At 42.4% G+C, this 26343-nt stretch overlaps 1 protein-coding gene across 1 annotated transcript; it reads left to right on the top strand.

Moving 5' to 3' along the window:
• The first annotated feature begins 406 nt into the window (after positions 1 to 406).
• LOC111952292 (potassium voltage-gated channel subfamily A member 1-like) lies at positions 407 to 10070 on the top strand. Its single transcript, XM_023970852.2, has 2 exons — positions 407 to 707; positions 1231 to 10070. The coding sequence occupies exon 2, from the start codon at positions 1463 to 1465 to the stop codon at positions 2939 to 2941; it is 1479 nt and encodes a 492-aa protein (XP_023826620.1). The 5' UTR covers positions 407 to 707; positions 1231 to 1462; the 3' UTR covers positions 2942 to 10070.
• The last annotated feature ends 16273 nt before the right edge of the window (positions 10071 to 26343 follow it).

Below are 26343 nucleotides of genomic sequence, written 5' to 3'. Positions count from 1 at the left end.
CTTTAGTATAGCCAGTCTGCATTGCGTCGAAACCCCTTCTCTCCCCTCCCTCCCTCCCTCCCTCCCTCCCTCCCTCTCTCTCCCTCTCTCTCTCTCTCACCCCTTCCCGCTATCTCCTCATCCACTCTCCTTGCATGTGAAATACATAAGAACAATATACTGAACATTATTAAGAAATGATTATATCTTCACATAATCGATTCCTCCATCTCCATCTCGAGGTAAAACAAATTCTAAAATGCTCGTCATCTTGTCTACTCGTAACAGGAAATTTCTGCTGATGCGGTAATGTCTTGAAATGGCAAGGGTTCGCTTATTGCCCCTTAATGTATCTCCCCCCTGAGTTGCAGCATAATAATTTATCCTGCTCTAAGCCATTCACACCGAAGTGCCCCACTGCACAAGTGACTATAGGCTACAGAAGTTGCTCACGTTTCTCTGACTCCAGCGTGATTTTACAACGAATGTTAAGCGACGGGATCAAGATGTAGACAAATAAGACATTTAAGTTTACCGATACGAAGGGCTCAGACAGTGATGTCTTGAGTGTTTTAGTCTATACCAGGGCCTGCTCAGAGGAAAGCTCCAATGTGTTGCGGTGGGGTGCGTTGTAAAGTGTTCATGTTTTAACAAATGACAACAAAGCTACGGCAGTCCTGGCTGTCCTAGCGGTTAGATGACTGTGCTGAGTCGCGGACAAGACGCAGGTAAGCCTTGAAACTGGTGCACTCTGTCTGTCTGTCTGTCATAAGAGGGGTCAGGGGGAATAATTCCAAGGCTATTGTTACAATATTACTATTATTTAGAGACTGTGACAGTCAATTGGTATTGCATTCTATATGACTTTTAGTGCATTTAACGCTTAATTATTTGCGTGAGATAGCCTATAGGCCTAGGCAAGTTGCAAACAGTGTTATGCGACAAAACATGCATATAAAGTGTTGCAATAATATAACATTTAATATATATATATATATATATATATTTGCTATATAGGCTATATATAACATTTACCCTGACAATTATAATATGCATATTGGATTGCTTTATGTCTAGATTATCACTAATAAAACAATATAATTTACCCCTTTAGACGCTGATAAATAGGCAGGACATATAGCCTAGAGGCTAAATAAATAAATAAATGGTAGAAATTGCTGAGCTAGCAAATATCTCCGCTGTTCCTTCGATCCAATCTTTTCTTTTTTTCTCTCTAACTGGGTAACATAGGCAGCAGCAGCAGATGCAGCGGAGAGCAGCAATGGTCGAGTCAGCGAGATCCGCAGTGGAGCCGCACTGAGGCAAAGCAAGCCAGCCCCTTATCTGGGGACTAGGACAACACATAGTGGGAGAAAAAGAAGAGGAATTTAGAAGTAAATTGTATCAACCCAACAACTGAATGCCGCCTGTTCAATCAGATTAACCGGATAACCGGAATTCCACAACTCCTTGGACCTACAAGATGACCGTTGTGGCAGGAGATAACATGGATGAGACCGCAGCCGTACCGGGGCACCCGCAGGACGCGTACCCCCCCGACCATGAAGACCACGACTGCTGCGAAAGAGTGGTCATCAACATAGCGGGGATGCGGTTCGAGACCCAGCTCAAAACTCTCTCCCAGTTCCCCGAGACATTGCTAGGCAACCCCAAGAAGAGGATGCGCTACTTTGACCACCTGAGAAACGAGTATTTCTTTGACAGAAACCGTCCCAGTTTCGATGCCATCCTCTACTATTACCAGTCCGGGGGAAGGCTGAGAAGGCCCGTCAACGTCCCGTTGGATATGTTCTCGGAAGAGATCAAGTTTTATGAGTTGGGAGTGGATGCCATGGAGAAATTCCGTGAGGATGAGGGCTTCGTCAGGGAGGAAGAACGTCCTTTACCTGAGAAGGAATTCCAGCGTCAGATCTGGCTGCTTTTTGAGCACCCAGAGAGCTCGGGTCCGGCCAGAGGGATTGCTATAGTATCTGTAATGGTAATTCTGATTTCCATAGTCATATTTTGTTTAGAGACTTTACCCGACTTGAAAGAGGATCCTAAGGGTCGGTTTAAGACTGTAGGGAATCATACCTTTTACTACAAACCAAACATCCTAACTGACCCTTTCTTCATTATTGAAACTCTTTGCATTATCTGGTTCTCGTTTGAGTTGATCGTGCGTTTTTTCGCGTGTCCAAGCAAGGCAGTCTTCTCCAAAAACATGATGAACATTATTGATATAGTGGCCATCATCCCTTACTTCATCACACTGGGCACGGAGCTGGCTGAGGACCCCGAAGACCAGGACGAGGGCATGGGGGAGCAGGCGACATCTCTGGCCATCCTCAGGGTAATCAGACTGGTCAGAGTGTTTAGAATCTTTAAGCTGTCACGACACTCCAAAGGATTGCAGATCCTGGGACAGACCCTCAAGGCCAGTATGCGCGAACTCGGATTGCTGATATTCTTCCTCTTCATCGGAGTCATCCTCTTCTCCAGCGCGGTGTACTTCGCAGAGGCCGAGGAGAAAGGGTCGTTCTTCGGCAGCATACCGGAAGCTTTCTGGTGGGCCGTGGTGTCTATGACAACTGTGGGCTATGGGGATATGGTGCCTGTCACTATAGGGGGCAAGATAGTGGGTTCCCTTTGCGCCATTGCTGGTGTGTTGACGATTGCGCTCCCAGTGCCTGTCATTGTGTCCAACTTCAACTACTTCTACCACAGGGAGACCGAGGGAGAGGAGCAGGCCAAACTCTTAGAAGTTAGTGAACCAAACATTAGTGAAAGCAACTCTAGTCGCCGCAGCTCGTCCACAGTCAGCAAATCCGAATACATGGAAATTGATGGAGACATTAATAATAGCATCGACAATTTTAGAGAGGCAAACCTCAGAACTGGCAATTGCACTCTAGCAAACCAAAACTGTGTAAATAAAAGCAAGCTGCTCACAGATGTGTAGAATCGAATGAGAAAACATGGGACGTACATGATGCCGTCACACGTTGAGTACACCATCCTTTTTGAATGCTTCATTCGCCTCCTATAAGCGCTCTAGCATTATGACAACAACCATGTTCAACAATTCGAAAGGAATTATTTGAAAGGACAAAAATATGAAAATGAAACTGTTATTAGAGAATACGACAGATAGAGTAATTCATTATTTTAAAATGATCATTCAAATACGTATTAAAAAAATATAAAAAATAAACATCAACTTCTATTTAACACGCACACGCATAATCGCGCGCCCCTTGGAGGACGACTAACCAACACCACTTAGACGACATGTCTGTTTTTATCAGACAAAGCCAGGCGTGATAATTAAAACGTTATGCATCGGTACAGATAACATTTTAGCAAGTGCACACTGCATCAAGGATAAAATGCATCATAAATGCCATCTGCTGCAAAGAGAGAGACACGCAAGTCAGGATCTGCAGCACCCAGTCAGTGGTCAGGCCGACCGACACCTGGCCTGAAGTCCGAGGCGACTCCTCTACCCCTCTGTCATCAAAGGATCTACTATCCAGCAAAGCACCTTATGGGAAACATACTGATAACGGAGGATCACTGATCTCCTGGTTTGGATGTTAAAAAGAGGCTGATGATCTACTTGCCTCAGTCTGATAGACCTACGGACATCCGCAATGCTGCTATTTTCCAGCAGTAAAATGCTGTAATTACGATATCAGCAAGTGGTTCAATGTCATTTTTGCCCGTTAGATGCAAGACAGCACAATGATATAACAGAAGAGCTTCACATGAGCATGTTTAGAAGAGACTCCCCATACATTTTGATATTGGCATGCGTGATGATGAGACATAACCTTATAATAATGCTAAAGAATATATATTTATTTAGGATTTTTCCATTCCCCTATGCCTTCATTCGATTCCCCTTTATTATTCGTTTTAACTTAGAGTGCAGCACTGGTTTGAAATAGTTTTTGATTTGAAAATTCCTAATTATTTAGCGAGTGAATGTTAAAAAAAATCTTAAGGGAAACAGTAACTAAACGAAGATCATAGCATGAGAAAAAGTAAACTGCATTACGGCCTATCGACTAAGGTACTGTGTATCCTAGTATATCTAAATGCATGACGTCAGTATTCAGCTTGTTGCAATTACAGACACTCTGAAACGTGTATCATACTGTCATGGAAACGAAACGTGGAAACTTTAAAAAATCTCTGAACCGTTTCTGAAATGTGACAAAATATATCCAAAAACCCAACTCGGGGATGCTGACTTTCTAATTTAAAACGTAGGAGATCAAAGAAGCAGAATAAATACTTATTATCAAAATGCATATACTCATAAAGCACCAAGTTACAGTATTACTTCAATAGTGCAGTGCATGGACCTTTGAACATAGAAAAAGTAAACCTATTATGAGTCAGGCCTTCCATTTCACCACTAAATTTAGGGATGTGTTTGTTTGTTTTCACAAACAAAACAACGGAAACAACTCTTATTTCACTGAAATTAGCCTTTGTTTAATAGATATTGCCAATCATAATTTTGTACATTAGTTGCTAGTGCCTTTACCCAGCTCACCATGCAACAGGCTCAGTGAAAGTGCCTCTGTGTATGTAGCCTACAATGGAAATCCATGACAAGTTGAACAGATCGGATGCAAAAGATCTTGCTTGCTTCAGCACTATTATGCTGTTATTATTGTTGTTGATGATGAGGATGATGATGATTGATGATTCTGATCATTATTAATACAGTCAGAGAATGTTTGGTGAGAACAACCATGGAAGTGCACTACCAACATGATCCGTAGTTGAGTTGACCCAAGACTCTAGAACAAGATTCCCACAACCCCCCCCCCTGTAGTACTTTATGCTTCTCCAAACATGCACCACTTCAAGTCAAAAGTGGATATCCATCGCTTTGCTTTGCTTGTGTTGCTGTTGCTATTGATTTATGTGCCATAAGTCTTTTAAATGTGTCTACCTCAGTGAGGTCACTGCAGAGCTCACTGCAGAGCTGCAAGCCAGGCTATTCTTCGATGCATAAGCATGTAAAATGGCCTCTTAAGTGGAGTAGACTGTGGTCATCAGGGCCTGTGTTTATAAATGGTCTCAGAGTGCTGAGTGCTGATCTAGGATTAGGTCCCCCACTGTCCATGTAATCTTATTCATTATGACCTCAAAGACTAATCTGATCCTAGATCTGTACTCCTACTCTGAGATGCTTCATGAACACAGACCCTGATGTTAAACTCTTAGATTGGCCCCTAAAAGTAGCCTTAGAGAAGCACTTAGGTCTTAGGACATACTGTACCAACCACCCTTACCCCTATCCCATTTTCCCTTCCAAGCTACGCACAATCAAAAAAAAACAAAAAAAAACGCATTACTATAGAAGTAGAGTTGACTAGAGCATAGTGATGTAGACTGACTGATTCTCGAAAAACATGTTGATACAAATGGTTTGGTTTGGATTCTTTAGTATTACAGTTGTTGAGAAGTAAGACAGGTTTGCTACTATTAAATCATAGAAATACCCTGGGCAATTATATCTGTGAATGTGCCACACTTCATTGATGTGCGTATGAATAGAAATAGAATTACTCACATCCATCACAGAACATAGCTACATGTATTTATTTCGTAATTGAGTCTTCCAGCTCTCCGCAAAGCGTACTGATGCAGTGTGAATCTTGTTTCGTTATTGCAGCAAAATTTGTCCTGTAAGTGTGTGAAATGACCAGATGATTTAGGGTCAAGGCATATGTTGTTATGGTAGCGACACAATGTTGGTGACACTGAAGTTGAGGGGTGATACACAAGACAGATGTTATGAGACCACACTTAAACATCGCTAAAGATTCAAAGGCCTTCATGATGGTGTGTCATTTGGTGTAAAGTACTGTACCATGTTTCCTTTCTCTTTTTCCATTTGGCCTTTACTGTATGTATACCCCCTCAACTAAAATGTCTCAGCTAGTGAAGCATTTGCTTTCATCAGTTTGTGCAAAGGCTCCACCTTTTGCGGACTATCAGAAAGCCTCTATGTGCACATTGGTTATGGACGAGGCCTTTTTTGATTCTGTGAATCGAGTTGCTGGTCGTTTTGCGCTATATGTTATCGGCTATGTTCTCTTTATTTGCTCATGGCCGTTCTAGTGTATTGCTGGGGGACTTAGAATGTGTCTGTCTGCAACAGGTCTGGTGTCTGTCTATGCGAGAGCCTTCCTAGATGTCAGTTCATTTGACATTATGAGGTGAATATGTCAGTGGAGTTGACATATGAGTGCAAAAAAAAAAAAATACTTCTGTGTCAGGGATTTTTAAGGTTTCTAACCAAGAGAATGTCATCAGGTCTTAAGAACAGACATATAGAATACCCCAAAATACAACAAATAAAAAGTGATTATCCACAGCAACCTTATCTATACCATGTACAGTAGCTAGCTGACAAACAGGTAAATTATATATTTTTACCATATGTGGTTTCTCTTATGGCCCAGAAGTGTGGTTGGATAAAACAGGTCCTATTCCACCAAATACCCATGATGCAACAGTTCAGAGTGAGGTTGAGGGAACACATGCAAAACCCCTCATGTCACGATACCAGTGCATCCATTGCTCTTGCTGTGAGGGCAATCTATGTATGGTGCTATGCATTCAATTATTCTACAAAAAAAACTAAAAATGCATTCTTATAGTAATAGAATTGCAGTTACCTGTTTCTTAGAAACTTTTGTAAAATAGGAGTTGAATGAATCTGTTTAAAAAAGATGTTGAGGAAAAAGACGATCTCTTGACAAGACATTTACAACAGGGCTGTCTATGCTGTTAATTCTTTGATTTAGTTGTTAAGGACAGTTGGGGTCAAAGGTCAAAGTGTTCATCAGGGCAAACCATAGCAATATTATTTAACATGCTTTGCAACAGAAAACACAAACAAGCATTTCTTACTGGACAAGAAATTGGACAAGAAATGTATTCAATTTCTGAGTGTTTTATTCTATTTGGTGCCTAATGAACCTAATGAACACGACCCTGTTCTTACATTAAACAGATAGCCCCTATGAAGAAACAGACAAGTCCTCAACTGACAGCTTCATTATATAGTACCCGCAAACACCAGTCTCAACGTCAACAGTGAAGAGGTGACTCCGGGATGCTGGCCTTCTAGACAGAGTTCCTCTGTCCAGTGTCTGTGTTCTTTTGCCCATATTAATCTTTTCTTTTTATTGGCCGATCTGAGATATGGCTTTTTCTTTGCAACTCTGCCTAGAAGGCCAGCATCCCGGAGTCGCCTCTTCACTGTTGACGTTGAGACTGGTGTTTTGCGGGTACTATTTAATGAAGCTGCCAGTTGAGGACTTGTGAGGCGCCTGTTTCTCAAACAAGACACTCAAATGTACTTGTCCTCATGCTCTGTTGTGCACCGGGGCCTCCCACTGCTCTTTCTATTCTGGTTAGAGCCAGTTTGCTACGTTCTGTGAAGGGAGTAGTACACAGCGTTGTACGAGATCATCCGTTTCTTGGCAATTTCTCGCATGGAATAGCCTTAATTTCTCAGACTAATGTATAGACTGACGAGTTTCAGAAGAAAGTCCTTTGTTTCTGGTCATTTTGAGCCTGTAATCGAACCCACAAATGCTGATGCTCCAGATTCTCAACTAGTCTAAAGATGGCCAGTTTTATTGCTTCTTTAAGCAGGACAACAGTTTTCAGCTGTGCTAACATAATTGCAAAAGGTTTTTCGTATGATCAATTAGCTTTTTAAAATTATAACTTGAATTAGCTAACACAACGTGCCATTGGAACACAGGAGTGTCCTCTGTACGCCCATGTAGATATTCCATAAAAAATCTGCCATTTCGAGCTACAATAGTCATTTCCAACATTAACAATGTCTACACTGTATTTCTGATCAATTTGATGTTATTTTAATGGACAATAAATGAGCTTTTCTTTCAAAAACAAGGACATTTCTAAGTGACCCCAAACTTTTGAACGGTAGTGTATTTTTACAGCGACCATCCAATCCTCATCAAACTCATAGGTTGATCTGGAGTCGTTTTCTAGTTAGGACCCTATGTTGATAAATGGGGCAAAGTAGCCAGTAGCAGCCTCCCGGAGGGAATTAATAGCCTGAAATGCAATGCACTTACAGCAAGCATCCTGGATGGAATGGCTGTGTGTTTAGTGTGAACTTAGTGTGAAGGAGAGTCAGAGAAGGTGCCCAAATGGGTCCCAAATGGGTCTATTGTTCTTTTTTTTTTCTTTTTTTTTGCATTCATTTGAAATGCTTTCAGAGATGTATGTTCTTCAAAAGGAAGACGTGTGTGAGAAGGTCTTTAAAAAAAAAAAAAAACGTAATTCAGAGAAATGACAACACAAAAACAAAAATATAAGTAAACCGTACCTATCTAAGAATGTAGTAAGAAATCATTTAGCTATAGTAAAAATAGAGTATAGCAAGAACATATATATTGCAAAAGGCCTAAACCAATGATGACTATCTTTTCATTGTGTGTCTTTTTTTCTTTTTTTTCCTGTGGCACTATATTACGATTGTCTGATTGTTTTGAGGAAGAACATGCCATAATATACTGAAATATCAATTACTCTATAATAATGTGTTCCTCTGGCAAGCCATGATAATTAAACTGAAGTAGCCTACTATTATCAATTTATTGTAGGCCTACATTTGAATGATATGGACTACAATCCACTATATTAGCATCAGGATATATGGATCGTCTTCTCATTTTATTTCAAGAGATACTGGAAAATTCATCCTAACAAATCACACCATTTATGCCCATTACTAAAAACCAACTGATAATGTATAGATCATGTACACATATCTCAACGGCAACCTACTGATCACAAAAACTGCATGGTCAACAGAAGACTGCATGAGCTTTTCAAAACGGTGGATCAGATATAATAACAGTTTGCATCACTTAAAAGAAAACCCTTGCTTTCATCTACACCAAAGGCCTTTAAAAAAAATATGAAATACCCTCCTTTATTATACATTTCTGCTTTTCTTTTTATTGAAAAACATGATCGTTTGCTTAAGATATTGACAAACACTTCTATCTCGGATCAGGCGTACCTTCTGGTTTTCATCGTGGATCAGGCGTACGTTCCGACTATTGACATCCCACCATGTTCAAACTAGCCTGGTCTCAGGTCTGTTTGCGCTGTCTTGCCAACTATATGGTCGTTGTCAGGCCAAACATGTTTGGCAATTACCAATGACAACGATCATAGGAGTTGGCTGCACACCACAAACAGATCTGTGACCGGGCTGTACGTTCAAACCTCACTTTAGTTAGAATGGTGATGAGAGGTGACTCGTTTTTGTTTGATGACAGGGAGTGATATGATGGTAGACGTGTGATTACTACGAGTTTGTCGTCCTGTCCATCCATCAGACATGGTTCGCATCCCAAATGACACCCTATTACTTATATAGTGCATTACCTTTGACAAGAGCCCTATGGGTCCTGGTCAAAAGTAGTGTACTAAATAGGCAATAGGGTGTGATTTTGGATACAACCATTGTGCACCTACATGTATATAGGAATGACATCCTATAGAAAACCTTGAAGAACCTATGGAAATGTGACCAAGTGCATTGTATTTAGGGAAGCTGGCTTGCTTTGGAACGAGCAGCTCAGAGGCACGAGGGACTGTTGACTCCTGGGGTCTGTTCGGGAGGGTGCAACGTTACAAGACATTCAGATAGAAATGTATTGTGTAGATGAGATACGACCATCTGTCATGTAGAACAGTGAGTCATGTCAGCTATACCCGTCACATGTCTAACTGCAACATTCTCAAGGTTTCACGTCACTGAATAAACTCCTGCTCTTTTTTTTATTATAAGTAGTCCATTTGCCTACTGAACATTGCAAATGTGTTCTTTTATGTTTGTTCGTCACTGTTCATGTTTTGTTTTACGAGGATTATGCTACGATACGTTCAGTTTGTCAGACGTCTGACAAAGGCATCGTCTGTGATCTATGCAAGGGTATTTCTTTTCTTACTTATGTCACACTTCATGATTTCATCGTACATCAAATACAATAAAAATTTTAAGGATCTCATTGTGTATTTTCATTTGTTACTTGGTATAAAAGGAGGTTTGGCTGTCTAGTCAAGTCTATACTGGCTGACGGTGTACTTGTGAGCCATTAAGGGTTCCAGTTTCCCATTCGGCTTCTATCCAACCTCAACGGTGACCTTTCCCAATGACACAGTCAGTGGACCAGTTTGCACCGTTACTCTCACATTACATTCAGGGGAGTCTCGATCAATTACAAACATCTTAGTACTTCAATATCGATAAACACCTGTATTAATTAATTTGGATTGAAAACGACCCACCCTGCATTCAGGCACTGCCTTAATTAAGAACCTGGCTACAGTCCATGTCACCTCTTGCCTACCTGTTGCTCACACTGTGGTTGTTATGTTGCACAAAGCACGCGACGTCTGAGAACAGCATTACTGTATGTGACATAGGAGAATGGAACTGTGAGTTCACAGGGCTGCAGGAATTGAGCCCTCTTACTCTAAAGCTCAGCTATCTATGTAGCTACCATTGTGCTACACACTTCAAATCCATATGTTATTTTTTCTCCCCAACGGGAATGTTACAGAGAGGGGAGCCAATTTAAAGATGTTCCTTTACACTAATCCCCATATTCAGGAGATGACCTCTCTCATTCTCATCATACTTCACATGTCATTACTCCATTCCCGGGTCTGAAGAGTGCAAATCCCACTTCTGCCACCACTGGGAGAACTGCTAATATAAAACCACTAGTAAATTACCACCCCCAAAAGCCCAACAGCCATATTACAATCCAGACATAGCAATGACAAATAGCATTGCAAATAGTTGACAAGGAGTGTTGTGTTCTGTTGAAATCAAAGTAAACAACACTCATGGTGCATTTCTCAGCATATTTAATAATTCTAGAGTCCCAAACAGCCCAGCCTGTGTGAGAGTGAGATGCGTTGTGTCTGTGCGAATTTAGGGGAATCAAAATGATTCATCCCCACTCTGACTGTCCCCTGCTGCTGTGCCTGTGCTGCAGAGCTTTGTTACTGCTAGTAGGCTTGGTGCTGCAGAGTCATCATAGTAAATGCTACAGCTCTCTCTCTCTCTCTCTCTCTCTCTCTCTCTCTCTCTCTCTCTCTCTCTCTCTCTCTCTCTCTCTCTCTCTCTCTCTCTCTCTCGTCTCTCTCTCCGCTCTCTCCTCTCTCCTCTTCTCTCTCGCTCGCTCTCTCCCTCATCTTTCCTCTCTTCTCTCTCTCTCTCTTCTCTCTCTCCTCTCTCTCTCTCTCTCTCTCTCTCTCTCCTCTCTCTCTCTCTCTCTCTCTCCTTCTCCTCGTCTCGTCGTCTCTCTCTCTCTCTCTCTCTCTCTCATCTCTCTCTCTCTCTCTCTCTCTCTTCCTCTCTTCTCTCTCTCTCTCTCTCTCTCTCTCTCTCTCTCTCTCATCCCCTTCTCTCTCTCTCTCGCGCCTCTCTCATCCCGTTTCTCTCTCTCTCTCTCTCTCTCCCTCTCCTCTCTCTCTCTCCTTCTCTTCTCTCCTCTTCCTCTCTTCTCTCTCTCTCTCTCCTCTCTCTCTCCCTCTCTCCTCTCTCTCTCTCTCCTCGCACTCCTACTCTCTCCTCTCTCTCTACTCTCTCTCGCTCTCTCGTCTCCTTCTTCTTCCCTTCTCCTTCTCCTTCTCCCTTGGTCTCGCCTGCCCTCCATCTCTCTCTTCTCTGTCTCTCTCTTCTCTCTCTCCTTCTCTCTCTTCTCTCTCTCTCTCCTTCTCTCTCTCTCCTTCCTCTCTCTCTCTCTCTCTCTCTCTCTTCTCTCTCTTTCTTCGTCTCTCTCTCTCTCTCTCTCTCTCCTCTCTCTCTCTCTCTCCTCTCTCTTCTCTGCCCCGGGTGTTTGGGATATTGCGACCCTGTGTAGTTCCCTTTCTCTTGTCCTCTGCATTGCCCTCAGGAAATGCAGCACTTCTCTCTCTCTGCCGGCAGCAGTATAGCAGCAGGGGTGGGGTAAGCTGTCTCCTGTCCCATTGCAAAAGGTTTGACCGGTACCAAAGCTCTGCTGTACTGTAGCACAGAGCACAGTATACAGACCTCGGCTCTATGCTACACTGCTACAGCACCAGCCGGCAATGGCGGAAAAAGCCTAATTGTCATACTTGAGTAAATGTAAAGAAACCTTAACAGAAAATGACTCAAGTAAAAGTGAAAGCCACCCAGTGAAGTATTACTTGAGTAAAAGTCTTAACAGTATTTGGTTTTAAATATACTTAAGTATCAAAAGTAAATGGAATTGCTAAAATATACTTAAGTATCAAAAGTAAAAGTATAAATAATTTCGAAATTACTTATATCAAGCAAACCAGAAGGCACAATTTGTTTATTTATTTTATTTATCGATAGCCAGGGGAACACTCAAACACTCAAGACATAATTTACAAACCAAGCATTTGTGTTTAGTGAATCTGCCAGGTCAGAAGCAGTAGGGATGACCATGATTGTTCTCTTCTTCTCTTGACCATTTTCCTGTCCTGCTAAGCATTCAAAATGTAACGAGTACTTTTGGGTGTCAGGGAAAATGTATGGAGTAAAAAGTACGCTATTTTCTATCGGGATGTAGTGAAGTTAAAGTAGGCAAAAATATACAGTAAAGTGACAAGTTTGGACACACCAACTCATTCAAGGGTTTTTCTTTATTTGGATAAGTTTCTACATTGTAGAATAATAGTAAAGACATCAAAACTATGAAATAACACATATGGAATCATGTCGTAACCAAAAAAGTGTTAAATGAATCAAAATATATTTCATATTTGTGATTCTTCAAAGTAGCCACCCTGTGCCTTGATGACAGCTTTGCACACTCTTGGAATTCTCTCAACCAGCTTCACCTGGAATGCTTTTCCAACAGTCTTGAAGGAGATCCCACACACGAGGAGCACTTGTTGGCTGCTTTTCCCTCACTCTGCGGTCCAACTCATCCCAAACCATCTCAATTGGGTTGAGGTCGGGTGTTTTTGGAGGCCAGGTCATCTGATGCAGCACTCCATCACTCTCCTTCTCAGCCAAATAGCATTACACAGCCTGGAGGTGTGTTGGGTCATTGTCCTGTTGAAAAACAAATGATAGTCCCACTAAGCGCAAACCAGATGGGATGGCGTATCGGTACAGGGTCTCAGCAGCAAAGCACCCCTACACCATCCACCTCCATGCTTCACGGTGGGAACCACACATGCGGAGATCATCCGTTCACCTACTCTGCGTCTCACAAAGACATGGCGGTTGGAACCAAAAATCTCAAATTTGGACTCATCATACCAAAGGACAGATATCCACCGGTCTAATGTCCATTGCTCGTGTTTCTTGGCTCAAGCAAGTCTCTTCTTCATATTGGTGTCCTTTAGTAGAGGTTTCTTTGCAGCAATTCGACCATGAAAACCTGATTCACCCAGTCTCCTCTGAACATTTGATGTTGAGATGTGTCTGTTACTTGAACTCTGCGATGCACTTATTTGGGCTGGTAACTCTAAAGAACCTCTGCAGCAGAGGTAACTCTGAGTCTTCCTTTCCTGTGGCGGTCCTTATGAGAGCCAGTTTCATCATAGCGCTTGATGGTTTTTGCAACTGCACTTGAAGGAACGTTAAAAATTCTTGCAACGTTCCGCATTGACTGACCTTCATGTCTTAAAGTAATGATGGACTGTCATTTCTCTTTTCTTATTTGAGCTGTTCTTGTCATAATATGGACTTGGTCTTTTACCAAATAGGGAAATTGGGCTATCTTCTGTATACCACCCCTAACTTGTCACAACACAACTGATTGGCTCAAAATCATTAAGAAGGAAAGAAATTCCACATATTGACTTTTATCAAGGCACACCTGAAATGCCTTCCAGGTGACTACCTCATGAAACTGGTTGAGAGAATGCCAAGAGTGCAAAGCTGTCATCAAGGCAAAGGGTGGTTACTTTGAAGAATCTCAAATGTAAAATATATTTGGATTTGTTTAACACTTTTTGCTTACTACACGATTCCATGTGTGTTTTGATGTCTTCACTATTATTCTACAATGTAGAAAAAAGTCTAAATAAAGAAAAACCCTTGAATTAGTTGGTGTGTCCAAATTTTTGACTGGAACTGTAAATAGTTAAGTAAAGTAAAGTACAGATACTACAAAAAAGTACTACTTTAAAGTATTTTTGCACAAGCACTTTTCACCACAGCCAGCCACACATACACACAAAACAACTGTCTCACACCATGTAGCTGTGTGAGAGAGGGCTGTGTCATCCCTGTGTTGTGTTTGTGTGTGTGTTTAGTGTACAGTTTGTCCAAACCGGAGGTTGTAAAGAGACACTAATTCCATGGAGATACTGTACCTGGTATTTGGGATCACTGTTATCCGCAGTATCCATGCGAGCCTGCGAGAGGAACATTTAATTGAAACTGTGGTGGAAATCACTGTCTTGTCTCTATCTCTGTCTGTCTGCTGCAGCAATTGAGGAACTATCGGTCAAGTCAGTGGTACAACAATCAAACCTCCCCCAGTGTCCATCTCATCCCTCCCTCATGTTAATATCTTTAATGGTATGATATGAACAGTTGTCTGAAAACTGACTGTTGGTCATACACTAAATGGGAAATTAGTCCTGGCTCGCAGTCAGTGTTCCAATTGATCCCAAAGGGGTAGATGGGGTTGAGGTCAGGGCTCTGTGCAGACAAGTCAAGTTCTTTCACACTGATCTCCACAAACCATTTCTGTATGGACCTCGCTTTGTGCACGGGGGCATTGTCTGCTGAAACAGGAAAGGGCCTTCCCCAAACTGTTGCCACAAAGTGTTGCTGGCGGAAAAGAGGCACTCGGAGCTGACTTTTAGTCCGACTCAGGAGGCGCGCACACCACCCACCGCTTCCGAGTATATTACTCACTAATGTACAGTTTCTGGACAATAAAGTTGACGAGCTCAGGGCAAGGATTTCCTTCCAGAGAGACATCAGGGATTGTAACATACTCTGTTTCACGGAAACATAGCTCTCTCGGGATATACTGTCTGAGTTCTTTCAGCCAGCTGGGTTCTCAGTTCATCGTGCAGACAGGAATAAATATCTCTCTGGGAAGAAGAAGGCTGGGGGTGTATGTTTCATGACTAACTACTCATGGTGTGATTGTGATAACATACAGGAACTCAAGTCCTTTTGTTCACCCGACCTAGAATACCTCACAATCAAATGCAGACTGTATTACCTCCCTCTCTTCGGTTATAGTCACAGCCGTGTATATTCCCCCTCAAGCCTATACCACAACGCCCCTCAAAGAACTTCACTGGACTTTATGCAAACAGGAAACCACCATATCCATATTTATTGTAGCTAGGCATTTTAACAAAGCAAATTTGAGGAAAACGTTACCGAAGTTTTATCAACACATTGACTGTAGTACTCACTCTGCTAAAACACTAGACTACTGCTACTCTAACTTCCAGGATGCCTACAAGGCCCTCCCCCGCCCTCCCTTCGGGAAAATCTGATCACGACACAATTTTGCTCCTCCATTCCTATAGTCAGAAACTCAAAAAGGAAGTACCCGTGCTAAGGACTATTAAAGCTGGTCTGACCAATCGGAATCTGCGCTTCAAGATCGTTTTGATCACGTGGACAGGGATATGTTCCGGGTAGCCTCCAAGAACAACATAGACAAATATACTGATACGGTGACTGAGTTTATCAGGAAGTGTATAGGAAATGTTGTACCCATTGTGACTATTAAAACCTACCCTAACCAAAAAACGTGGATAGATGGCAGCATTTGCACAAAACTGAAAGTGCGAACCATCGCATTTAACCATGGCAAGTGACTGGGAATATGACCAAATACAAACAGTGTAGTTATTCCCTCCGTAAGGCAATCAAACAGGCAAAACGTCAGTATAGAGACAAAGTGGAGTTGCAATTCAACGGCTCAGACACGAGACGTATGTGGCAGGGTCTACAGACAATCAAGGACTACAAAGAGAAAACCAGCCACGTCGCGGACACCGATGGCTTGCCGATGCGGCCTGCTACAAAGGACTGTGGGCTCTCCTTCTCCGTGGCCAACGTGAGTAAGACCATCAGACTGTTAAAGAGGCATCACTAGCACATTAGAGGCTGCTGCCCTATACATAGACATTAATAACTGGAACACTAGTCAATTTAATAATGTTTACATATTTTGCATTACTCATCTCAAATGTATATACTGTATTCAGTCCTACTCTACTGTATCTAAGTCTATGCTGCTCTGACATTGCTTGTCCAAATATTTATGCATTTTTAATTCCATTCCTTTACTTTAGATTGTGTGTATTGTTAGATATTACTTGTTAGATATTACTGCACTGTTGGAGCTAGAAACACAAGCATTTCGCTACACCTGCAATAACATCTGCTAAACACGTGTACTGTATGTGACAAATAAAATTTGATTTGATTTGAAGTTGGAAGCACAGAATCGTCTAGAATGTCATTGTATGCTGTAGAGTTAATATTTCCCTTCACTGGAAAATTCCACTGCTCCAGAGTCCAATGGCGGCGAGCTTTACACCATTCCAGCCGACACTTGGCATTGCGCATGGTGATCTTAGGCTTGTGTGCGGCTGCTCGGCCATGGAAACCCATTTCTGAAATAGCCGAATCCACTAATTTGAAGGGGTGTCCACATACTTTTAGCCATGTAGTAGTGTATCTGTTTTTAACACGCAGACACACACACGCCACGCACTCACTCACTCACTCACTCACTCACTCACTCACTCACGCACGCACGCACGCACGCACGCACGCACGCACGACCACGCACGCACGCACGCACGCACGCACGCACGCACACACACACACACACACACACACACACACACACACACACACACACACACACACCACACACCACACACACACACACACACACACCACAGGCCTGCCTGTTTTTCCTGAGTCAGGCTTCTGGCTTACTTGCTATTCCAGATCGATTTCAGTAAAGACAGGCACTCACCCTATGTTATTCCCACTTACATAATCCCAAAAGTTTCTGAAGCTGCATTTTGTGGTGGCCAGTATTTATGAAACCACAGAAATATTTGTGAGGTTTATAGAAATTCATAGACACAGACAGACTTCGCTAGCTTGATTTGTTTTCTGCATTCAAAAATGTTTATATTATATATAATTAGTGCACGTAACCCCTCTTGCATATCTCTAACAGTCCAATCAAGTGTTTACATGTACAAAATCTGCTTTGACTGCGATACTGTAGTACCTCCACTTCCTGTAGAATAGTGTATGGCCCTAATCCCACCCCGCTCACTCTTAGGCCTTTACCCCACCCAACCCCGAAGGAAGGATGTGTGTGTCTGTGTGTGTGAGTGTCTTTGTGTGTATGCGTGTGTGTGTGTATGTGTGTGTGCATGTGTACATACCTTTGTTTATGTGTATGTAACACCCCCACCCCTCCCCCCACATTCATTTCTACTGTGGCCCACTTCCTCGCTGCATTACCTCCATCAAAGAGAGAGGAGAGGCAGCCTGCAGTTGCTGTGCTGCTGACACACTTGCTTAATTATTAAGGACATATTTCCCCTACTTTGTCCTTGTGGAAATCGACGGCCCTGTCCCAAATTGCACCATATTTCCTATATAGTGCACTACTTTGTAGAGCTGTCAGGCTGGCACATTTGTGCCAATGAGCCGTGGTCAAAAGTAGTGCACTATATAATGAATAGGGTGGCATTTGAGACGCAGCAGTCCAAAATGGTTTTTGTTGGAAGTCAGACAGGGCGGTTAAATGTGCCTGCTCTTTACCTCACGCCACTGACAGCTCTACATCCCGGCAGTAATACAGCAAAGAAATAAATGAGGAATAGATGGGAGATTCAGGACAGACCAGGGAGAAAAGGAAAGCAAGATGATGGATAGAATACTAGGCGCGGAGTGGCCTAGAACCACATCTTCATTCATTCATCCGTTCATCTGTTCATCAATTCATTCATCAATTCATTCATTCATTCATCTATATGTGACGACATACGTAAAAGGTCAAACGCTGCTAAAGTTAAAAAAAACATCTGTAACAGCGGCCATCTACGATTCAGCACCATTGAAGCAAACAGTGACTGAATCATAATTCTAAGGTTCAGCACGACATGACAGTGGACAGCGGCCATCTAAGGTGTAAATCTTCCACTCACCTAAGGTAAAAGTCCTTCTGTTCCTCTGCATTATCTTGCCGGTTCTTAAAGCTAGATCCAGTCCAGTCTAGTCCAGTCTGTTCTTGTTGGGTCAGCAAACCAGTCTAGAATGTGTTCTTGTCGATACCAACCCAGGAGGAAGATCTCATCTTACAGTCCCTCTATACATCATGCAGTGTCAGCAGGCCTGTCTGGGGGAGAAAAGCTGAAAGTTAGCATCATCCAACCCAGGCATTTAAATGAATTAACCGATTGGATTACAGCATCGCTGCACATAACACACTGCACCACAGCAGCACATAAGGGGTTAGCCAATAGAAACCACAGAGGAAAAGACAGTTTGAGTGCACAAATGAATGCTGATGTAGGCTGTACAATGTGTGCAGCCATACCATAGATGTACAGTACAGTAGAAAGCTTTGCAAACCCATTACAATCCCTCTAATTGGTCAAGGCACATCTAGACAAGGCCCACAGTTCTTGATTGTATGGCTAAGTCTAGTACTTTGGATAAATCACTGGAGAAAAGGCTCATTATCCACAAGACCTTCTCACTCCCCTCCTTACCCCATCTCCGTCTCCGCCCCATCCACCCTCTGCTCCTCCTCCACCACTCGTCCTCTCACCCTCCTCAACCCCCCCCCCCCCCCCCCTTCTCAGTGCCTCACCCATAGATCACATAGCAGGCAGTCCCATCAGCGCGGCTTGCTCTCTATCTGTCTGGACCGCAGTGTGAAAGTCATTCATCTAAGGTCTCCTCTCCCCCTCTATTGATTTTGTATCGCTTCACATACTTCTGTGGAAAACCTCCGCATTGGGCGACTTTTTCCCAGAGTCCTTGGTCTTGACCTCTCAGAGGGATAGCCACAGAATTAAATATAACACATTATCTTGTATCTCGATGGGAATATTCTCTCTGGGAATATCTTTGTTGTTATACCACAACTCTGGTGTTATGGGGGATAAATAGGGATGAATGTTAGTTGTAATCGGCCAAACGTGATGCGAGGGTCGGATGTTGTGATGTCCAAGATTGGCAATACAGTAGGACTCACCTTATACAGGAAAACCCAGGAGAAAATAGCAAATTCAGGGAAACCGGATATGATTCCCTCTCTGTTACCAGGAACTGTAGGACAGGGCACTGAGTAAAGTGCGGTTAAACATAAACAACTTCCCATCGTGCGTCACAAACAGACCGATAGACTCATTATTACACAATGGATATATGCTGCCAGTGGGGCTGTGGGCCAACGGGAGCTGCATGACTGCAACGCACATTTACAGTAAACCCCTTACACAGGATTATGAGCTGTGAGTTTGCAGCAACAGAGGACTAATCTCTCTCTTTCTCTGCTTTAGAGAGCCTGGACCTGGTCAAAAGTCATGCACTAAGTGAATAGGGTACTATTTGGGAAATAGTCTGTCAGGGCTGAGAAATGGGAAGAGTGCTTTTTTTTGCTAAGATGCTGAGAGAGAGAGCTGTCTGTCCCAACAGGTTTTGCCACCTAGCACCCTGCACCAGGTAATTGTAATCTGGCCGTCATCATATGATCCTGAGATGGATTGTGTGTTGGCGATGCGCGGGTCAGCTGTTTGTTCACCTGCACCCGCCAGCAATTGAAATAATCCATCTGCAACCGCCTGACTGAATGTGATAAAGTGGAAAATCTGAGGCCTGCACCCGACTCTGCACCAAATATAGAATGTGCGCTGTAGTGTGAGAGATGGTGATTTTTTATTTTCTTTCAAAACCCTATGTGTCTGCGTATAATGTCTGACATTTTGCTATGCTATTTGTTAGTCAGCTTGTCTATAATTAGACTAAATACATCCATGCTTACCAGAATAATGGCATACATCGATAGAACGAATGCTTCAATCTAGTTGACATCGGTAAAGTCTGTTTTCCTCTTTCCTCTTTCATCTCTGCTTTTCTCGTGCAGCGAAGACGTTTAGGGACCGGGGAGAAAATGCTACAACTCTAAAAGAACGGGAAAGTTTTAGACCGTTTTAAGACAATTTAAAGCTGTTAAAAACGACCCAACATGTTTTTGATTTCATTTTGGCTTGGATGTTTATTTGATCCTAGGTCTTTTTTCCACTATCAGCTTTTATGACGCTGATGAAGATAGCACCTTTACAGACTATCCCTAACCGCGCATTCGTTCCCTCATGATGCTGAAAGAAAGAAATCCTATTTCTCCACTCCTGTTCCCGGGTCAAAATGTAGCCTACATTTTGTGTATCATTTTACTGCAAGAAATGCTTAATTCTGCAGGAGTTAATATTATATTAGGCTATGAGAGAAGTTATAGACCTACAGCCAGTGTCTAGATTTCAGTTCCGACCACAGTGGTCCTCTGTAGCTCAGTTGGTAGAGCATGGTGCTTGCAACACCAAGATAGTGGGTTTGATTCCACCCATACATAAAACGTATGCATGACTGTAAGTTGCTTAGGGGAAAAGCAACTGCTAAATGGCATATACTGTACAGTATTGGGACAGTGACAAGATTTTGTTGTTGTTTTGGCTCTATACTCCAGCACTTTGGATTTGAAATGATACAATGACTGACTATGAGGTCAAAGTGCAGACTGTCGGTTTTAATTTGAGAGTATTTTCATCCATATCGGGTGAAACAGCACTTTTTGTACATAGTCCCCTTATTTTAGGGGACCAAAAGTATTGGGACAAATTCATTTATAATGTGTATTCAAGTAGAAAGAAAAAAAATATTTGGTCCCATATTCATAGCAAGCAATGACTACTTCAAAATGGTGACTACAAATTTGTTGGATGCATTTGCTGTTTGTGTTGGTTGATTTTGTGCCCAATAGAAATAAATGGTAAATCATGTATTGTGTCATTTTGGAGTCACTTTTATTATAATATTATAATAATAGAATATGTTTCTAAACACTTCTACATTAATGTGAATGCTACCATGATGCCGGATGATCCTGAATGAATCGTGAAAATAATGAGTGAGAAAGTGACAGACGCACAAATATCATATCCTCCAAAAATGCTGACCTTCCCTGTTCTTGTAATGGTGAGAGGTGAGCATGTCTTGGGGCTATGATATTTATGAGAGTCTCACCTTTCCACAGAAGCGTCATATTAGTGTGCAGCCCAAACTGTTCGGACGCTACAGACAGAAGTTGGCAGCTGTACCTACTTCAGACGAGTCCCAAGACGCTTGTGGGGGTCGTAGAGCAAAGCGGAGTACACCATCGTGTAGGTATATACAGTAATATATGGTAGTTTGTAGGCCAAAACGTTCGGACGCTACAGACGATTTTGTGAGAAGACCGATTTTCTGGAATGTCTCATGGTCTGACAAACACCGCTCTAGCTCTGTCACCTTTCCCCGCAGATGCGGAAGTGTGACATCGGCGGATGTGGTGGATTGAGACGCATCCATTGCAGATATCTCTAGCTTAAATTGACAGATTGTTATGGGGATTTTTGTATTATGCTAATTGGATTTCCGCAAGGGGCGGACATCGACTCTAGGGGTTAACCTGTGTGTGTGGGATTCTGAGATGGATTGTGTGTATGTACTGTATGCGTGTGTGTTGATGTGCGTGCAATGTTCTCTCGGTATGTTCCTGTGATGGATTATGGTACCCTCCCCCAGGTACAGAGGAGCATTCAAGGACAGCACAGACATAAGGCACAGCAGCTAGAGAGAATACCCTACACATTCTGCAGCAAGCAGTCCCTCTAGGAGGCAGGAAAACCTGGATGTCAGACCTGTAAGTGACTGCTCTGTGTGTGTGTGTGTGTGTGTGTGTGTGTGTGTGTGTGTGTGTGTGTGTGTGTTTGTGGTGTGTGCTGTGTGGTGGTGTGTTTGTTGTGTGTGTGTGTGTGTGTGTGTGTGTGTGTGTGTGTGTGTTGTGGTGTGGTGTGTGTTGTGTGTGACTGCTACTCAACTCCAGAGCAGAAGCTGCAGCAAAAACAGTACAAATGAGCGCATTACTACAGAGTATGACTCATCACCATGTCCATTACTGTATTCCTGTTCTCACATAGCAATAAGCACTACAGTAACTAGCATGAATACACCATTGCAGCAAAAATAAGGCAATCAATAAGTTAATCGATCATTTTTTTATTTGTTTGAGATTTCTTTCCTGGCCCTGCCAAAGACAGAGCTAACCAGAGGAATCTGACTGGTCAACCCAGCCCACTCACACAAGCTATTAAAAAACAGTATTGGATTTCCTACAGTGACTTTCCCAGTCATGTAGCCCACAGCCTATATGTTCTCTTTTCCACTACAGATTCCAAACTTCAGGCAATACTTGATCTCTACAAAGAATTTCTTACAAAAAATTATATAAAACTATTTATTATTCCAAAATACATATGAGGCCTCAATTGTGCAAAATCACTTCAGCTGTGAATGTGTGAGGTGCTTGTTGTGTGAAAGCACTCTGCTCTCCTGTGTGTGTGTGTGTGTGTGTGTGTGTGTGTGTGTGTGTGTGTGTGTGTGTTTGTCCGACCAGGAACACTGAGCAGAGAGAGAGAGAGAGAGCAGTGCCTCCCCCTCTACTGCCTCTGTGTTGCTGACTCATTGTCACTGCCCCAGAATATGCTGGCTGACTGCATTATTCACATCCTCTGTTAGCTGTTAGTGCCTCCTCAGCACCTGGACGGCCATGGGGCTGCTTGGCCGTGGGGGCTGTGCTGGCCCAGGGGGACTGGGGCCTGGGCTGGGATGAACTCAAAAGGCAATGCAGGAGCGACCGGACTCAGAGGGCTGGGTCACATCTCTGATAAAACGTCAGATTATGTTTAAATTATGGATCTACAATAAACATCATTTTTATAATGAAGAGTGTCCCACCTCACCTTCTAATGCTGGGCCGGCTGTAGGGCAGTGGGGGCAAGTCTCAGAGGGCAGCTTCAGCCTCCAGTCACCCCAACCCTGTTGGACGACGAGGGTTTTTTGTACCGCAATTTCTACCTAAAACCCTTTTCATCACAAGAACAGTTTTTGGAAGAAATGGTTCTTTGATGAGTTTGAAAGGCAAGAAGGATTCTTTGGAAGGCAAGGTAAAGCCTCGCCTTCTTTGCTAGGTAAAGCCACACCTTATCTCAGCTCACTGGTCACCATAGCAGCACCCACCCGTAGCACGCACTCCAGCAGGTATATTTCACTGGTCACACCCAAAGCCAATTCCTCCTTTGGCCGCCTTTCCTTCCAGTTCTCTGCTGCCAATGACTGGAATGAATTGCAAAAATCACTGAAGCTGGAGACTCATATCTCCCTCACTAACTTTAAGCATCAGCTGTCAGAGCAGCTCACAGATCATTGCACATGTACATAGCCCATCTGTAAATAGCCCATCCAACTACCTCATCCCCATATTATTATTTTTTGCTCCTTTACACCCCAGTATCTCTACTTGCACATTCATCTTCTGAACATCTATCACTCCAGTGTTTAATTGTTCAATTGTAAATACTTCGCCACTATGGCCTATTTATTACCGTACCTCCCTAATCTTAACTAATTTGCACACACTGTATATAGATTTTTTCCTATTGTGTTATTGACTGTACGTTTGTTTATTCCATGTGTAACTCTATGTTGTTGTTTATTCTTTATCTTGGTCAGGTCGCAGTTGTAAATGAGAACTTGTCCTCAACTGGCCTACCTGGTTAAATAAATGTGAAATAAAATGTAAAAAAAGAATGGTTCTATATAGAACCCTTCTGAATCGGAATAAACTTTATATTTTTTCCCTTTCTTTTAAATAGTGCCTTGAGCATGAGTGTTTACCTCAGTGTTTAAACTTGAACCCTCGAGAGTTTAAAAAGTTAGGTGTAAGAATGTTTTAAACTGTACCTATATATAAAAAAAACAATGTTGGTGAACTATATTCACCTCTAGTTCACCAACACTGTTTTTTTTACACCACTGAGTGTTAATTTACCACTTTGTTACACTGAAAAACCAACACTTGGTATCACTGGCAGATTTACTCTATGTAAGGTAAAACACTCAAAACCACACACATTGTCACATTTCCCAGCATGCTCTACAGCAGGTTGATTTTTAGAGTTGTTTATAAAACATTTCCCAAACTAATCTAATCTGTTAGTAGTCGGACTTATTGCACTCGTTACTGAGATGGCTAATCCAGTTTACATGGTTATTTTATTTTTATTTCACCTTTATTTACCAGGTAGGCTAGTTGAGAACAAGTTCTCATTTACAACTGCGACCTGGCCAAGATAAAGCAAAGCAGTGCGACAAAAACAAACACAATAACACGATAGAAAGATCTACAGGAATCTCGATTATAAACCTTTCCTACCATGGCAGTCATTCTGAACGCAGAATGAAGGGGAGTAAAAGTTCACATTGTTAAATCCTCTGGCTGGATTGCAATCGGAAGTAAGCATCACTTTGCACACCAGCATAATGTGGCCTGTAAACCAGGTGTTTCTTAGGGTATGACTACGCCCTCAAAAAGGCTTTATGATATACACTGAGTCTACAAAACATGTTTTTTCAATGACATATACTATCAAATCAAACATTATTTGTCACGTGCCGAATACAACAAGTGTAGACTTTACTGTGAAATGCTTACTTACAAGCCCTTAACCAACAGAGCACTTCAAGAAGAGTTAGCATATCTAGTTGATAACTATGATCCTTATTGATGTCATATGTTAAATCCACTTCACATACACAATTCAGTGTAGATCAAGGGGAGGAGACGGACATGGATTGTGTGTGTGTGCCATTCAGAGGATGAAAAAATATATATATTTAAGTCCCTTTGAACAGGGTATGGTAGTAGGTACCAGGCGCACCGGTTTGAGTGTGTCAAGAACTGCAACACTGCTGGGTTTTTCACGGTCAACAATTTCCCATGTATCAAGAATAGTCCACCACCTAAAGGACATCCAGCCAACTTGACACAACTTTGGGAAGTATTGGAATCAACACAGGCCAGCATCCCTGTGGAATGCCTTCGACGCCTTGTAGTCCATGCCCCAACGACTTGAGGCTGTTCTGAGGGCAAGAGGGGGTGCAACTCAATATTAGGAAGGTATTCCTTATGTTTTGTACACTCAGTGTATGTAATGTGTGGTCATAAAGAGTTTAATTTGAATAACTAATTAAAGGCTGGTGGAACCACTCAGATGATTCTAGGGAGATCCTTTAGATGATAAAAGGGTTCTTGTAGGAACCATTTACAGAGGGTTCTAGATAGAACCATTTAGACTAGAGGGTTCTATGACGAACCCTAATTAGAAGGTTCTAGGTAGAACCCTCAGAAAAGTGTTCTACCTAGCAACCAAAAAGCATTCCCCTATGGGGACAAACCAAATAACTCTACATGGAGCTACTTAGCACATTTATTTCTAGGAGTGTAACAGTCACACTGACCAGGCAGACCAGAGGTAAATAGAAGAGAACAATGAGCGCTTTGCCTCAGTGAAAATGATAAATATAGGTAACAGCTCAACTCTGGCAGGTGGGGTGTTGAAGTCCCAGTGGGTAGACCAGAGGTAACGTTATGGACGACGTTGGATTCATAGCATAACCTTGTCTCAGGATGAAACCTCGTATTTAAAATAGGACGTTCATTTACCGCTCTAGGGAAGAGGGTAATCATTCTGGCAACATGGGGTGAGGCATGTTGCCACAGACTGGGAAGAACAAAGGTAACATATGAACATGGTCGAGTTCCCATACGGTCATGATGCAATATAATAACCTTGCTTTAGATTGAATGTCTTTCCATTTGACCGAATTAGTTCATTCAACTCCTATTCAGGCAAGGAGATAAACAGAACATCCTAGCTGCGCGGGATGTGTAAGTCACACAGGGAACAGCAGCGGTAACATTATGGACAAGGACGGGTGGATTCATACCGTCATGATGCATTAGCATAACCTTTTTTCAGATTTAAATAGGAAGACATTCACTAACAGTAAGGTTAACATTGTTCTCCCAGGGTGAGGTGTTGAAATCACAACAGATTTCTGTCACCACAGTACAAAACTGACAATAGTGATGTCACAGAATTAATGTCCCCGTCGTTACCTTTAATCTCTCAGAGGTCCTAGAGGAC

Source organism: Salvelinus sp. IW2-2015, linkage group LG26 (assembly GCF_002910315.2).
Source record: "Salvelinus sp. IW2-2015 linkage group LG26, ASM291031v2, whole genome shotgun sequence".
Taxonomy (NCBI): Eukaryota; Metazoa; Chordata; class Actinopteri; order Salmoniformes; family Salmonidae; genus Salvelinus; species Salvelinus sp. IW2-2015.
Note: the sequence above shows the minus strand (reverse complement) of the source record. Positions and strands in the feature narration are given on the sequence as shown.